General features: G+C 40.3%; 1 protein-coding gene across 1 annotated transcript; it reads right to left on the bottom strand.

Moving 5' to 3' along the window:
* Window positions 1-4581: 4581 nt before the first annotated feature.
* Window positions 4582-13734, bottom strand: LOC306701068 (TRPM8 channel-associated factor homolog). Its single transcript, XM_079166302.1, has 12 exons — window positions 13658-13734; window positions 11992-12734; window positions 11156-11372; window positions 10782-11061; window positions 10072-10358; window positions 9046-9214; window positions 8847-8941; window positions 8367-8577; window positions 7333-7569; window positions 6667-6890; window positions 6423-6536; window positions 4582-5696 (listed from the first exon to the last, which is right to left on the bottom strand). The coding sequence occupies exons 2-12, from the start codon at window positions 12672-12674 to the stop codon at window positions 5442-5444; spliced, it is 2772 nt and encodes a 923-aa protein (XP_079022428.1). The 5' UTR covers window positions 12675-12734; window positions 13658-13734; the 3' UTR covers window positions 4582-5441.
* Window positions 13735-15330: the final 1596 nt, after the last annotated feature.

Raw genomic sequence — 15330 nt, 5'->3', positions numbered from 1 at the left:
AAAAGTATCACCACTAGAAGTTATCTCATTGTAAGGCTTATTTAGGGTTTCTGGGCTGAGATTTAGGTCATTGTGTTTATTATCTTATTTGTGTTTTGCTTAAGTAAGTTACTGTATTGTTATAACTGTGACTATCATTGAAAAGAACAGAACCCCGAGTTCTGCGTGATATTTTAACAGTTTCCGTATTCCACTGCTGCATTGAGGTTTATGCCTTGCTTTGAGTGAAACTACCCCTCCCTTTTCTTTTTTCATCCTCTTTCACTAACACACAGACACACGCACACACACACACACACACACACTTTGTTTGTTCATTCTAGATAGCGTGCTCATAAATGTATCGTATTTGTTGTTAGTTTAGATATTGAGTAGATCATTATTATTGGAACTTAATAAACTCTGTTATACTTTAAGGAGCAGCTGTCTGTGATTATTTTGTGCATGTGTATCCTGATAATAGCTGGATATGTGGTCTGTTGCTCGTAATCAACACCTTCACATTTCACTCTGAATGTGGAATAGTACTTTGACTCTTGACATTGTGAGTGAATACTAATTATGAGACTTAGTTTATAGTTTGGTTATCGGTCCCTGTTCGCAGGGTGGTGCCCCGTTATTATTAACAATTGTTAATACTCTTCCTGCCATTAATAATTATATTGATGTCAATAATTTAGCTTTTCATATTTGCTGATAACTCAAACACGCTCCCAACATAAACTCTGTCTCAGTGTCGTGCTTTTGTGTTCTGGTGCCGAGTACTTGTAATCATTACAGTCTTTGTCAAGGATATATGTGTTTATGCTGGGACACCATTTGAAGAATATCTTTGTTTAATTTAACCATACGTGTATGTTGATTTCCTGATTTGTTCTGTTTTGTATTAAAATAGCAAAAGAGGGGAAAAATGTACATGTTTTTATTGTCAAGTTATCTCTATTCAAACATGCATAAGAGTGAACTTTATCTTATCTTCCAATCAGATCACATAACTTGTCTACCTGAAAGTAGCTCCCTCACCAACTTGATTAATCAAAGCTGCTCCTGCACCGCATTTCACTGATTACAGACACGCTATAACCCATAACCCATTTTCATACGTGGGAATAAAAAACTAATGTATCTGCATGAGACTGATGAACGTGCTGTTTCGTGAGAACAACGGTGTGCGGTACAGAGATAACATGTCGCTGCATGTAAATAACTTGTGTGAATTGGCATGAATTATCGACAGTAGCAGAGGGATTAATTCTGCATTACCAAAAGTTTGAATGAATTAGGTGTATTTGTTCAGAACATTTGTAATGTGCAGCAAGCACAGCTTTAGTCATTGCAGAATGTCCCTTTAGCCATTACCTGTGAACTTCAGTGGATATCATCATAAAAAACATGAACCAAGACGTGTTCTTTTTTGTCTTTGTCACAAATTTCACTTGATCTTAGATTGTTCTCATCCTGCCTGTCTGATTATCTAACTCCTGGTGTTTCAGGTCCTGTCACTCACACCCTATCATAACTCATTCTCCTCACCTAGTCTTCCACGCCCAACTCACCTGCAGCAATTCCCCTCTGTCAGATTGTCTTGTGTGTTACTGCCAAGCTCTCCGGCGTTATCCTCCTTCCAATATCTGATCTGTCTGTTCCGACCCTGTCTGCCTGTTTTCGACCTTGGATTCTCTGCCTGCCCTTTTTTTGATTTATTTGCCTGATTGACCGATCTCCCGGTTTTGACCCTGCCTGAACATAAGTAAATCAAACTATACTTGTAACTGTTGGGACCATGTGCTTCTGACCATGTGCTTTGAAACAAAGGGATCTGGCCTGCTTATTTTGCAGAGCAATCTGCAGCCTAATTGCAGTAGGTGATAAGAGCAAGCTCACATGGTCTGAGATGAGAAAAGCTATAAAACATCAACATTACGATCTAATTGGACGAGGGCCACAGACACCCCAGGACCCCTGTGGCTCTGCCACCAAACTACAAAACCCCTGAGCACCCTCAACTCTTTGCCAGTCCATGCGATTCAATTCGCAAGTAAGGAGGCAAGGACACAACGTTTCTGTTTTTAAACTAAAAGTATCACCACTAGAAGTTATCTCATTGTAAGGCTTATTTAGGGTGTCTGGCTGAGATTTAGGTCATTGTGTTTATTATCTTGTTTGTGTTTTGCTTAAGTAAGTTACTGTATTGTTATAACTGTGACTATCATTGAAAAGAACAGAACCCCGGGTTCTGCGTGATAAGTGTTTGTCATTCACAAATCAAAAGAGTCAAAGTTGTCTTTGTCTGTTTATTCGCTTGCGAGGGGAGACTTCACCACAGTCACACAGTCAGTGTCTGTGCTGGAATCTACCAAGGAGTTCAACATTCAACATCAATATCTACATAGAGGTTTACGCCCAAAATCTTGAACACACACAAGCTGTCTGATTCTGGATTTATTCATGCAGACAAGTCTCAAGTGAGTTATTTGTGAAAACAAGGTTCCTGTTTCAAACTGTCTTTCTAAGAAGCAGTGTCTGGATGGTTAAAGAAAACAGGAACTAGGTTGTATGCGCTGACCTGTGTCTGCAGGGCCTGCTTTTACTGTTCCATGATACTAATATATATATTTTACCATTACATAAGTTAACGGTTTCTGTATTCCACTGCTGCAGTGAGGTTTCTGCCTTGCTTTGAGTGAAACTACCCCTCCCTTTTCTTGTTTCATCCTCTTTCACTAACACACACACGCACGCACACACACGCACGCACACACACACGCACACACCCATACACACACATACACACACATACACACACACGCAACCCCTGCAGTTCGTCTACAGAGCCAACAGGTCTGTAGACGACGCAGTCAACATGGCCCTTCATTTCAACCTCCAGCATCTGGACTCTCCAGGAACCTACGCCAGGATCCTGTTAGTGGACTTCAGCTCTGCTTTCAACACCATCATCCCGTCTCTGCTGCATGACAAGCTCTCTCAGCTGCACGTGCCCGACTTAACCTGCAAGTGGATCACAGACTTCCTGTCTGATAGGAAGCAACACGTGACGCTGGGAAAACAGGTATCAGCCTCCCCAGACCATCATCACCGCTTCCCCCCAAGGCTGCGTTTGATTAAATTGATTCATTAATTGGAATGAATACACATGCTAAAACACATTTTCATACGTGGAAAAAAAAAAAAAAAAAATAAAAAAAAATTTTTTTTAATTTTTTAATTTAAAAAAAAAAAAAAAAAAGACGATTCATCATATGTACAAGTTATTTAACTTGTACATATGATGAATCGTCTTCTGCAACAAGCCAGATGTGCCAAAAACAATTTGGAACTCATTTTCATAATGTGTTCATGTCCACTGATCACAATATTCTGGTCTTCTGTTCTAGTAGACATTGAGAAATGTATTGGCGTTAAAATGGTAACGGATTCAAAACAGTGTATTCTTTGTGTTAGCTCCTTATCAACTATGTCATTATATTGAGACATATTTTGCCATTAGAACATCCCTTTGTCCATTGCTTGTGAATTTCAGTGGATATCATCATAAAAAAAACATTAACCAAGATCTTAATTTTGCAGAACCTCCCATTACACATTACAAGTCCTTCATTTGATAAGAATATTAATATTAAAAGTAACCTGATTGCGGGCAACGACAAGAAAACCATTCATTTATTCTGAAACACATATCAAATATGCTTCTTTAAAGGTTCACACAAATGTAAAAGCAGTAACAATCAATAAGAAAGTGATGATTGTTGTGGCAGTTTATCATGTTCTTTAATTAATTAATTAGAATGGATACAAACAACCATTATCTTGAAGATTGCAGCTGCTGTAGCCTTGGATTTTGACCTTATTCACTAATTGTGCCTCCAGTTTATAATTTAACAAGTTTAGAGAATATTTTTTGTGAACCTGGTAGAATGACAATAATGAAGCTACTAGACACATCTTGGTCTTTCTCTCTCTCCCTCTGCATGCATCAAGCCACCTTTACAATACATAACTTTATTTCTTTGGAACCACAAACTGTAACTTCATTTCTTCTTACAGTCCCGACCCGCAATGCCACTTTCACCCTCACCAACGTGGTTCCTCAGAACCCCAAACTGAACGCCTGGAGGATCTACGAGTCCAAGCTCACTGAACTTTTCCGGGACAAGTGCTCCAAGGCCTTCGTGCTGGTTGGCGCCGTTCCCTCTGCAGACAACTGGATTGTGAAGAACAATGTGAAGCGCGTCAACATCCCAGACTACCTGTGGAACGCCTACTGCTGCGTGGACAACAACGGCAGACCCGTTCAGAGTGGCGCTGCCACGGCGAGGAACACGGAGGACAACTGGGTGGAGAAGCTCTCACTGGATGAACTGGGAGAATTCCTCCAGCAGTTCTCAGATCAGCCAGTAGGGGAGCTGTTTTACAACAACTGCATGGCGTAAGAGATAATAAAGGATGACGTAAAAGATCATTTCACACTGTTGCCGCTATGGTGCATGTTAATATTTAACAGCCTTAAGACGAATACATCCCTTATTATTATTCTCATTCAAATAGATGAATACAAATAAATAGAGGGATACAATGACTGTTTATTTGTCTTTTTTATTGACAGCAAAGGAAAAACATAGCAAGTGTGTCTTAGGAACACAGCCTGAATCACTAACTGTCATTTACATGAATATATTGTTTGATTAAATGAATGACAGAAATTAATTTCCTGTCTTGTCAAAAAGATGAACCAACCCTTCAGGTTTAGTGTATGAACAAACACCCAAGAACCCAAGAAGCAATTACAGGAATTGATGTTTAAGTATATATAGAGTAACTTTAAACACCTTGAGAGCAAATGATCAATGACAAAAACTTACTGAATCACAAAAGAAACATCCAGATATCTGTAAAACTATTAAAAGTAATATGACTCTGAAAGAAGTTGTACTTTTCAATTAGAATATACCTTTTTACTTATGCTTCTCCTGATGTTATGATGGTTTCAGAAAAACTTATTTTGCTGCTTTAAGCAACATTAATATATTTAGAATGTGTGGAATGTGAAGGGAGTCGATCATAGTGATGAACCCAAAGGGAACAACTCTGCTGTGAGTGTTTCAGTTCATAGTTTTGATTTTACAGCTCAACCAGCAGTATTATACTGATTTCAGCTGCACATTCTGAGGGAATCACCATCTTTAGAGCCTTCATGAACAGACCTAGACCTGTAATGTGAATCTTTTTAGTTGGTTATAAAGATTATTACTATTCTTTTGCGCAAAAACTCCTACAATAATAAAAAATAAGCCCAGTTATAGAAATGTATTCCCATTTACAAACCACAACCCACCTCTCTGCAATTTTAATCAGCTGCAGTCTGAAAGATTGGCAGCGACTCTTTCATATGATGACACGTAACACCTCACTGATGTGTCAGTTCAGTTAAGTGGCGCCTCATACTCGACCATGGGGTGGTCGTACCAGGGATCCAGCTCGGAGAGTTTCTCCTCAGTAGCTGTGCCTATGGGCCAGCTCCAGGCCCTGAAGAATTCACACAGGTTCATCCCGACAGTCTGGGAGAAAGTCACAGCATACAGGTTCATCTTTCCGTCGTTGTCACAGGGAAAGTCGGTCATCTTGTGGTAGGCAGCAAACACCTTCTTAAAGGCATTCCAGCCAAACCTTTCCTGGAGCTGCATGGAAGGAGACAGAGGTTGAGGGAAAACACAGTGGGTTGGTGGCAGAATGAAAGTTATTATTATTATTAGAGGCTATTTTAGTCGCACGACGACGGGGCTGTAATGTCACTCAGTCCATCAATCCATCAAGATAGTTCAGAGGGAAATATCTCAACATTTATCGGATGGAAACTTTCCCTTTATGAAGCATCAAGTAGGTTAAATCAGTTTACCATTTATAATTAAAATCTAAACGTTGACATGAAAAGTGTTCCGATATGACAAGATTGTGCTATCAGCTGTACTTTAAGCATATTGACATGAACATGCAAACAATGTAAACAATATCTCATACGCTACTAAATTCAGCCATAAAACTAACAACTGCTCAGGCCGACAAAGTGCAGCTGAAGCTGACACATTACACCAAAAACTGGTAAAGGTCACCTGAGCTTGGTGGTGTGCAGGTAATACTGAGGAGTATTGTGCACAGTACAGAGGGTAAACCGCTGCAAATTGGTGAATTTATCAGACTAAACTTGGATTTGTTTTAACCCAAAATGATCTTCCCATCACTCACCAAAGAAATTAAATGTTCTATTCCATCTACAGCCTCATAGGGGCAGCGGCGTGACTTTAGATTTAAAGCCTTACTTGCATTTCCTGGGTTTCGATGCTGGATAAATGGGGACCCAAGCATTGCTTCTCTACAGAATTTAAAACACAGCAATTCTCTTTCACCTGCAAGTATGTCTCCAGAGCCACAAACACTTTCCAGTCGCTGAGCTCCTTGCCCTCTTCAACAAACTTCTCAACAGAATTCGTCCGACTTTCCAAGGTCAGAGATGGACTAGCCTGCATTGAAGGAATCATATCATGATGTTAACCAAGGGGAAATAACCGGACTGAGATGTCCGGTTATGAAAATGTGATCACAGAAAAAACAAATAAAATGTGTGTCCAAGATAAAAGTGTTTTACTCCACCTTTGCCCTGTTGATCCCCAGCACCTCTTCATGCACATACACTGACCACAGGTTGCATGTGGCGTATGTGGTGTGTGGTGGGAACTCCCAGCAGCTTCTCTGTTGGTTTTTTCCCAATCCATGAATTTGTCCCCACAGGCCTTTGGTCCTTGCCTCACCTGGTTTGACCAGCTCAGTTGATCTAGATGAGTTCATCATTATAGGATACCCTGCGTGCAACCAACCTGGACGGAGAGACGTTAGAATCACAAACACGTGTTTGACTTTTCAATAGCAATGCGCATTAACAGAGATGTCTTCGGGACATGGTCGTACGCAGAGCTGGTTTCCGTCCTATTTGGCTACTTTTCATTACTTTTGGACTGGGTAAAATAGCGTCGGGCGTCTGGTTCATCCCGAACACACCGAATAATAGTCTGCCGGCAATAATAGTCAGTAGTCAACATTTGTTGTTGCTAACTTGTGTTGCGTTGTGGCCCTTGCTTGTGTACGACACTATTCGACCACCGTAGATCTGGGTCCAAGACAGAAGAAGTTTTTTCTTTAAATTGTATTTATTTCTAAACAGTGTAAATAATGCAAACACCATTCTTTTTTGTTTAAGCACGTGCTGCGAAGACATCCTTTGATTGAACATGTGAGTATGCGACAGCAAAACACACTTACCAGCCGAGATCTGCACATCTGCTACAATGCGTTCTTTGCGGGTAAATCTGTGCGGTATGACAGACAGATCTGCGACGCCCTTCATGATGTCATTCCAAAGTGCTTCCACCCCCTTAAGGCACTCCAGGTCTCGAACAACGTCTGTTGGCACAGTGAGGATGATGTTGTCAAACTCCAGCTCTGCCCACGGTGAAGGAGATTTGCGCAGCCACGACCAATGAGCTGCTGTCGTCACGCCTGAAACAAACAAAGGGACGAGGTTGGAGTGCAATCAAAACAAAGCTTTGAATTATAGTATTTTTTGTCAAAAGCACCATTGTAGGCAGACTGTAAATACAGCATGACGTCCTCATGCCAACAACTGCATGTTTCAAAGAAAACATTGCTTCTTTTACTAAATGGGTTTCATGAATACAACATACTCATAAAAGAAGTAAAGTAGTGGGGTTTTGTTCATTAGGGTATTGGAAATAACGTGTAGTAGTATTATGTATCGAGAAAGACCACATACGGTGGGCAGAAGAGGAGGTTGATGGGTCCAACAAACAAACACAGGACTTTCAACCACGAGACGGGCACTCGGCACTGCGTCCGTGACGGTTTTGTTGCCTCAACTTAACTTTCGTTTTGTTGTATAATGTCGCCCGGAAAAAAAGTATTTCCCCAAAACACTGACCCAAACCAAACCAATACATACTCGGGTTTAACATTTCCATTTGTTTGGATGTTGAATAATGTACATTGTCTTTCTTTTTTTTTTATGAAATCAAACTAACATAACTCAATAAAATAAAAAAAACATGTTTGCTGAAAGCTACCTGAAAAAGAAAAGTGTAAACTGAGTTGAGTCAGTCAACAAGTGCTCAACAGCCCTCTGGGCCCCTAACAGGTTATTGAAAGAAAAAAAGAAGAAGAAGTAAACTAGACCAGAAACTTTCTTTTCAGGCAACAAATGTTCATACTGCTGCACGATGTGATCTAGATTTTCCTCACAGTCCTTTGTGGAGCATGAACAGACAGTGACACACACTCACCTGACATGTAATAAGGAGCAGGTACAGCCATCTGCACTATGACCTCTGCCCCCTCCACCTTTGTGTTGGGTGGAGCCAACAGGTAGATAAGTCCCCCCCACAGGTTCCACACCTGCACCTTCTCTGAGATGACAGGAAATTGCTCATAAACATGAGGTGCTCTCTTCAACTCTTCGGCATTCAGGTGGTAGGTTTGACAACCGACCTGGATCTGAGGGAGACATGGATATGTGTTACTTCTTGGAAAAACAGCAAGAAAAGTTAGATTTTGTTGGAGATGCATGTAAGTCAATGGATATAAAACAAGCCAGAATAGCATGAATAAATTGAGGCATAAAATGATATTAATAGAGGTGAAATGTACAAGATACATTTGTGATTTGGGGCTTTATTGACAAAACAGACCTGACTTAGAGGTATAAATTAACAGAACACTGACAAAAACACAACAAGCTCAGTAATCAATTTTGTGTAACGTACCTTCCACTTCATGTTGACAAGGTTGGCTGGTACGATCATCTCAGTCCTCAAACCAGGATAGAGGTACAGGCCTGTACTGATCCAAGTCTCCTCTCCTGGCACACGTAAAAATGAGCAAAAAGGTCCATTTAAGTCACAAGAAAAATGTAACGGCCTTCATGTGAATGCAATGTAATACCACACACACACTACATCTGACCTGCTGTGTTAGCACTAATCATGATCCTTTGGGTTCCCACTGTTGGCATCAAAGGCTTGATGAGGAAGGGCAGCAGGACATCATGATATTGGGACACATTATAGACCGCTCTCCCCAATCTGAGAAGTAGATGTTCTTTGGGTGTCTTCACAGGGTTCTTCTCACTCACCTTGAAATAAAGTGAACATGAGTAATCTTAAAACACAATCTGATTGGTTGATAGCCAACAAGTTTCCAGTGAGGGCAACAATATGAATGAATAGGCCTAGCTTAGTGATGACAACAAAGGGCCTTCGTAGTAAAATTGCAAAAAAACTTTTCATTTGAATGTGAAAAGTACAGTATGTGTAAAGGTGCAAGATCCGAGATTGGGAGCATTTTGATTGCCTCTCAACAGCTCTCTAAATTCATATCTCAGTCCTTTGAAATTAGGCGGGAGAGGCTGTGTTTGTTTGAGGGTGAATATAAGGGAGACAGGAGTGTGGATGCTAATGTCAGACAGACTGGCATGCCCAGATTTATTGTACTGGGAGGTGGAGGCTGTGAATTCAGACCATCACCAAATAATGTCAGTGTCAGTGTGAATAATGTGATTCTAGTGTAGAGTTGATGAAGGTGCAATAGGTAGCGTATGTAGCCGGCTAACTTTCGTACAAACTAAACATACTCACAGCAAGTCGCAGACTCACAGGAGTCGAGATTTTGCAGTAACGACTAAACGAGCAGTTGACTGACAACTTTGTCCAGCTCATTTTTTGTAACCAGTGTAGCATTTAAGTATCGAGGAATTAGCAAACTAGCTAGCTAGCAGATAGCTGGCTAGTTAGCTAGCGTCCTAGTTCTGCCATGCTACTCTGGCCAATTTCCTGCTTACTAGCCATCCGTCCCGGCGAGCTGCAACAACACTTTACAGCCCCACTGATGTGTTTGTCACCATAACAACTAAGAACAATCACCATATATTTTTTTGTAATTCATAACATTACATATATTCAATCATAGACTCAAAAGTCATTCATGACCCACCTGTGGAATACCGCTTGACTTCAATACATCAGTAAGGACGGACAACACCCGTATGTAGGAGTAGTTGTCATAAGCCTTCATTGGCAAGTAGTTGGAGCAATCCACGCCCAGTTGCTGAAGGAGTTCCTCCTCAAGTTTTCCACCCTGGAGAACATGATCAGCAAAGAGACGCAGACGAGTGAGGAAGTAGCCTTTGTCTTTCTTGTCCTCGGTATACACCTTGTAGGATCTTTCCTTCATGAATGTCGGCAACAGGCTCAAGCCCATTTTGTTCAGGATCTTGTTTCCTGAAACACAGTTAAAACAAATATCACCTGATCTACTGGTCCCCCAACATTTAAATAACTCCAAAATAGCCTTTTTGTGTCTCTGTACTCTTATGTCTATACTCTTTTTTTAACTTAGGTTTATGAAGGTGTGTTATATGTACGGTATAAAGCAGTAAACTGCTGATAAGGAACCACAATAATCACTTAGGCTGCAGATTAACCATCCTCCATTTTGAACCCCACCACTGTCATTTCTGCTGTACTTTGACACTGAAAATGATAGTATTTAGCGCTGTGGAAAGCATTATGTGGGGCTGAATTTACATGTGACTGAAAAGTGTCAGTACAGTACGATATCACATGAATATGCTGAGCAATCCTACATCACCAGGTGTTGAAATGGGAACCACAGAATAAAACTTTTGTGGTGCATTATCATACCTGTGTAATCCGTCATTGTGTTTTGCCCAGGGTGACCACATGCCCAGTTCCAGGCATGTCCACCAATCAGCAGACCTCCTCCTTCTGCCACAAAGTTTTGGATTTCCTCCATACGATCGGCACCGTACACTGTACGAACGAATACACTCAGGTCTTTCTTAAACTCCGTCTCCTCATGCTTTACCCCTGACTCGAGGAGAAGGCGTGGCTCAACACCAACAACCCCCTTCCGGCCTTGGTCCAGCCAACCAATGGCATTGTTCCAAAATGAAGTCAGTTTCTGTAATGAAAAGAGTTAGAAAGAGTTTTTACTACGTGCTCAATTTAACTTACAATGAACGATTTCTGTTCAAATAAAGAAATTTAAACAGTACCTTTTCTTTCAGAAAAGCTTCATGTGTGACCAAGATGACTCGTCCCTTCCCATAGTAGGTTCCTGCCAGGAATACTCGCCCATCCTCAGTGGTACCAATGGGGAATGCCAGCGGGCCGTGGACCACAGCCAAAGAAGCGCAAATATCATGGCTGATGTCAAACTCTGAAACCCCCTGGAGTAAGAACTTGAGGTCATCGGCAAAATCCTTACCGACACTGTATTAGGGAAAACAGGTGGGAGATAGCGAGACACAGAAGTTGACGGGTGGACCAGGAGAAGAAGACGTCCATCATCCTCGTGCCCTGTACCAGTATTATTACATAATTTTTTCAGTAATAATAAACTTTATTTATATAGGACTTTTCAAAGCTACGGTTGCAAAATGCTTGACAAGATATTAAACAATTTTAAATAGTTTAAAAGTTATACAACATTGAGTAAAGAAGCAACATATGAGAAAAGAAATGCTCAATGAATTAGCCTAATCACAGGAACAAATGTCAGTGAGATGATCTAGATTTGTTTGCTGCATCAAGCAGAATTTCAACAAAGAAAATCTTGTAAAATGTTCTTAAGTAAGTAAACCTACAAAGGTTATGTATAATAAATGAAATGTGTCGTATTATGCTCCTGCCGTGGATTAAGGGTTGGAATATTACAACCTGCTCATTAGACAAAACAATGCAATGTATTTTAAATGACAATTAAACAATGTAAATTGCTTCAGTGATCGAGCTGTATAATTTGGTATTAATGATGAGGGCCACACATGGAGCAGATTTTAGATTAACAGAAAAGTCCCACATTTGAAATAGAAGAGGAGTTTACACTTACCGTAAAGCCATCCAGGAGGGTGGGATCTGTGGGGGGACAGACAGGATCTCTTTCTTCCCATGATGCTTAGTAATGTAGATCCCAGCCACAGCGGACACTTTGTTCCCTGGATAATTTAGAGTTGGGTCCTCCTTAGGGCGTTGTTCAACCCAGCTCCACGCCTGCCCTCCCATCAGCACTCCTCCTCCAGCTTTCAGAAAAGCCACCAGGTCCTTCACGTCTGGATCAACGTGGTAGCCGTCCGTCACGTACACACCAACCTTCCGGTTCTCACTGAAGGCCCCAACAACTGTGGATGGGAAGCTGGATTTGCAGAGTTTATCAGTGGCTCTCGTGGCGGTTTTGAAGACCCCCACAGACAGGTTGTCAGATCCATCTCCTCTCAGCCAGGTCAGAGCGTTCGCTGTCAGAGCAGGAAAGTCATACATGTAGCTCTCATGACCCAGGACCACAATCCTCCCACGGCCGTACTGAGAGGCTGCCATCAGGATCTGGCCATCGCTGTTTATTGCTAAAGGAAAAGCATGCTCTCCAGTCAGCAACAGCTCACTGGGAACACTGGGGCCATTGATGTCCAGCTCCCCAATGCCTCTCATCAGGGACATGTAGGACCGAGTGAATCGGGTGGACATGGTGGGAAGCATTGATGAGCTGCAGGTTTGACATTTTTGGCAAGACTGCATGATTGCAGAAGAATAGTGTTGAGTCAGAGGTAAGTTGTGATGGTGGATTGTCAGGCTGTCCTGTGAGAGAAGAAGGATTATTGCAATCAGCTTGTGCGATAATGCATGATTTGTCGACAGTAATACAGGGATTCTTTCTGCATTATGTCATGTGTAGGAATAAAAAACAAATGTGGGTGAGAGTGATAAAGAACGTTGTCTGTTTCCTGAGGACAACATCGTGCAGTACAGGGATAAAATGTTGCTGCATGCAATTAACTTGTCTGATGTTGCATGAATAGTTGACTATAGCACAGAGGTTGATCCTGCATTATTAAATAAAACAAGTTTAAATAAATTAGGTGTATTTACTCAGTAAATGTGTATTGTGCAGCAAGCACAGCTTTAGTCATTATATTGTGACATATTGTGCATATTTTTGCCAATTGAATGTCCTTTTGTCCATTGTCTGCGAATTTCAGTGGATATCATCATAAAAAACATGATCTAAGACCTTAATTTGACAGAACATCTCATTACAAGTCCTTCATTTGAGCAGAATACGAATATTACAAGTAGCTGCTGGCAACGACGAGAAAAAACATTTATTTATTTATTCTAAAACACCTATCAAATATGTTTCTTTATAGATTCACATACATGTACATGTAAGTATGGTCAAGTTATCTCTATTCAAACAGCAAAAGAATGAACTTTATGTTATCTTCTACTCAGATCACATCACTTGTCGACCTGAAAGTAGGTCCCTCCCCAACTTGATCCATCAAACCTACACCTGCACCTCATTGGATTGATTACAGACATGCTATAACACATTTCTATTTCTAAAAATGTCATATTCTAAAACACCTATCAAGTATGTTTCTTTAAAGGTTCACACAAATGTTCATGTTTTTTTTGTGAAGTTTTCTCTACTCAAACATGCAAAAGAGTGAAATTCATCACGACCAAAACAAAATGAATGGTTTTCAACAAACACTTACCTCAAACTGCTCCCTGGATGGACCAGAACTCTAATCTGTGGATTCTTATCAGTACCTGGGTATCTGGCAAGTCAGACCAAAAGTTGGTTATCTGTACCGTAGCAAAGCCTCTTTTATTCACTCTAACAGTCCGTCCCATCTTAGACTGCGGTGACGTAATCTACAGGTCCGCGTCCAAAAGGCTCATCAATGAACTAGATGTCATCTGCCAAACCGCCATCAGCTGCTCCTTTCAACATTCTTAAAAACAATTAAAAGGGAGATGTGTGGTCCAAAAAGTTAATTTGTTGCCTGAGGGCAACATGTTGTCATAGAGGGATAACTGTAGCCTGTACTCTCTCGTCAACTGGCCATAACTACCCGCATATCACTGACACTGCTTCTGAGTTTGCATCTCCTGGAACAATGTTTGTTTTTTATTGTACTTATCATCATGTTGTCTTTTATGTATGAGATTATTTGAGATGCTTTATTCGTTTGCAACGACTTGCCTCCTGTTGCTTCCTTTTTGGCCAGTTCGTCATTGTGAATGAGAACTGGTTCTCAATTGACTTATCTGGTTAAATAAAGGTAAACATAAGAAAAGAAAAGAAATTTGCGTTAAAATAGTAATGGCTCCAAAACGGTGTATTCTTGGTGTTAGCTCCTTATCTGGTCAAAAGGCCAAATTGCTACGTATCATGCGTTATGCTGCACGCCTTTCAATCTTACATGTTTGGTTAGATGTACATCCGTTGACAATGTGGTACGATAAATTATTATCAATTCTTCCCTAAGAAAGGTTATTTTATTCATCTATTTATTCATTTATTTATTTGCCTTTGTCAAGGATATATGTGTTTATAATGGGGCAACATTTCAAGAATATCTTTGTTGTTATGCATATTGGATAACCCGGACCACCCTCTCCACCAACTACTGCAGGGACAGCGGAGCACTTTCTCCAACTTTCTGCTGTCACAAGGAAAGATACAGGAGAACATTCCTGCCCTCTGCTATAACACTGTTTAAAAAATCACCTCTGGCCAGATCATCATCCTTCAAATGACTACTACAACGCTACACGGTTGTTGCTTGTTGTTGGTGATCCTTGCACTACTGTTACTACTGTTTAGTTTACCTAGTTGTTCATTTTATACCATTCTAATTCATTGTCTATACTGTGCATTTCTTTTTTGGCATTTTTACTTTTTATTCTATTTTAGCTTATTTTTTATTATTCTATTTATTCAATTCAATATCCGCTCTGTTATTTTATTGTACTGTATATATTGTGCATTTCCATACTTCATATTTTATATTTTATTCTACTCTGTAACTTGCTGCTGCTACAAACTAATTTCCCCCTGGGGATGAATAAAGTTTTCATCTCTCTATCTTGTTAATTTGATATGTGTATGTTGATTTCTTTATTTTTTTTGTTTTGTTGTTTAAAACATGAAGTTGGGAACAATATATGTCATTATATTGTGAATTTCAGTGGATATCATCATAAAAGAACATGAACCAAGAACTACATTTTAAAGAACATCCCATTACATGTCCTTCATTTGAGCAAAATACTAATATTAAAAGTAATCTGACTGCAAGAAACAACGGGAAAAACATGTATTTATTCTAAAACACCTATCAAGTTTGCTTCTTTATAGATTCACATAAATGTACATGTTTTT

This window comes from Pholis gunnellus, assembly GCF_910591455.1.
Source record: "Pholis gunnellus genome assembly, chromosome: 9".
Classification (NCBI taxonomy): Eukaryota; Metazoa; Chordata; class Actinopteri; order Perciformes; family Pholidae; genus Pholis; species Pholis gunnellus.
This window is presented reverse-complemented; position numbering and strand designations above follow the sequence as displayed.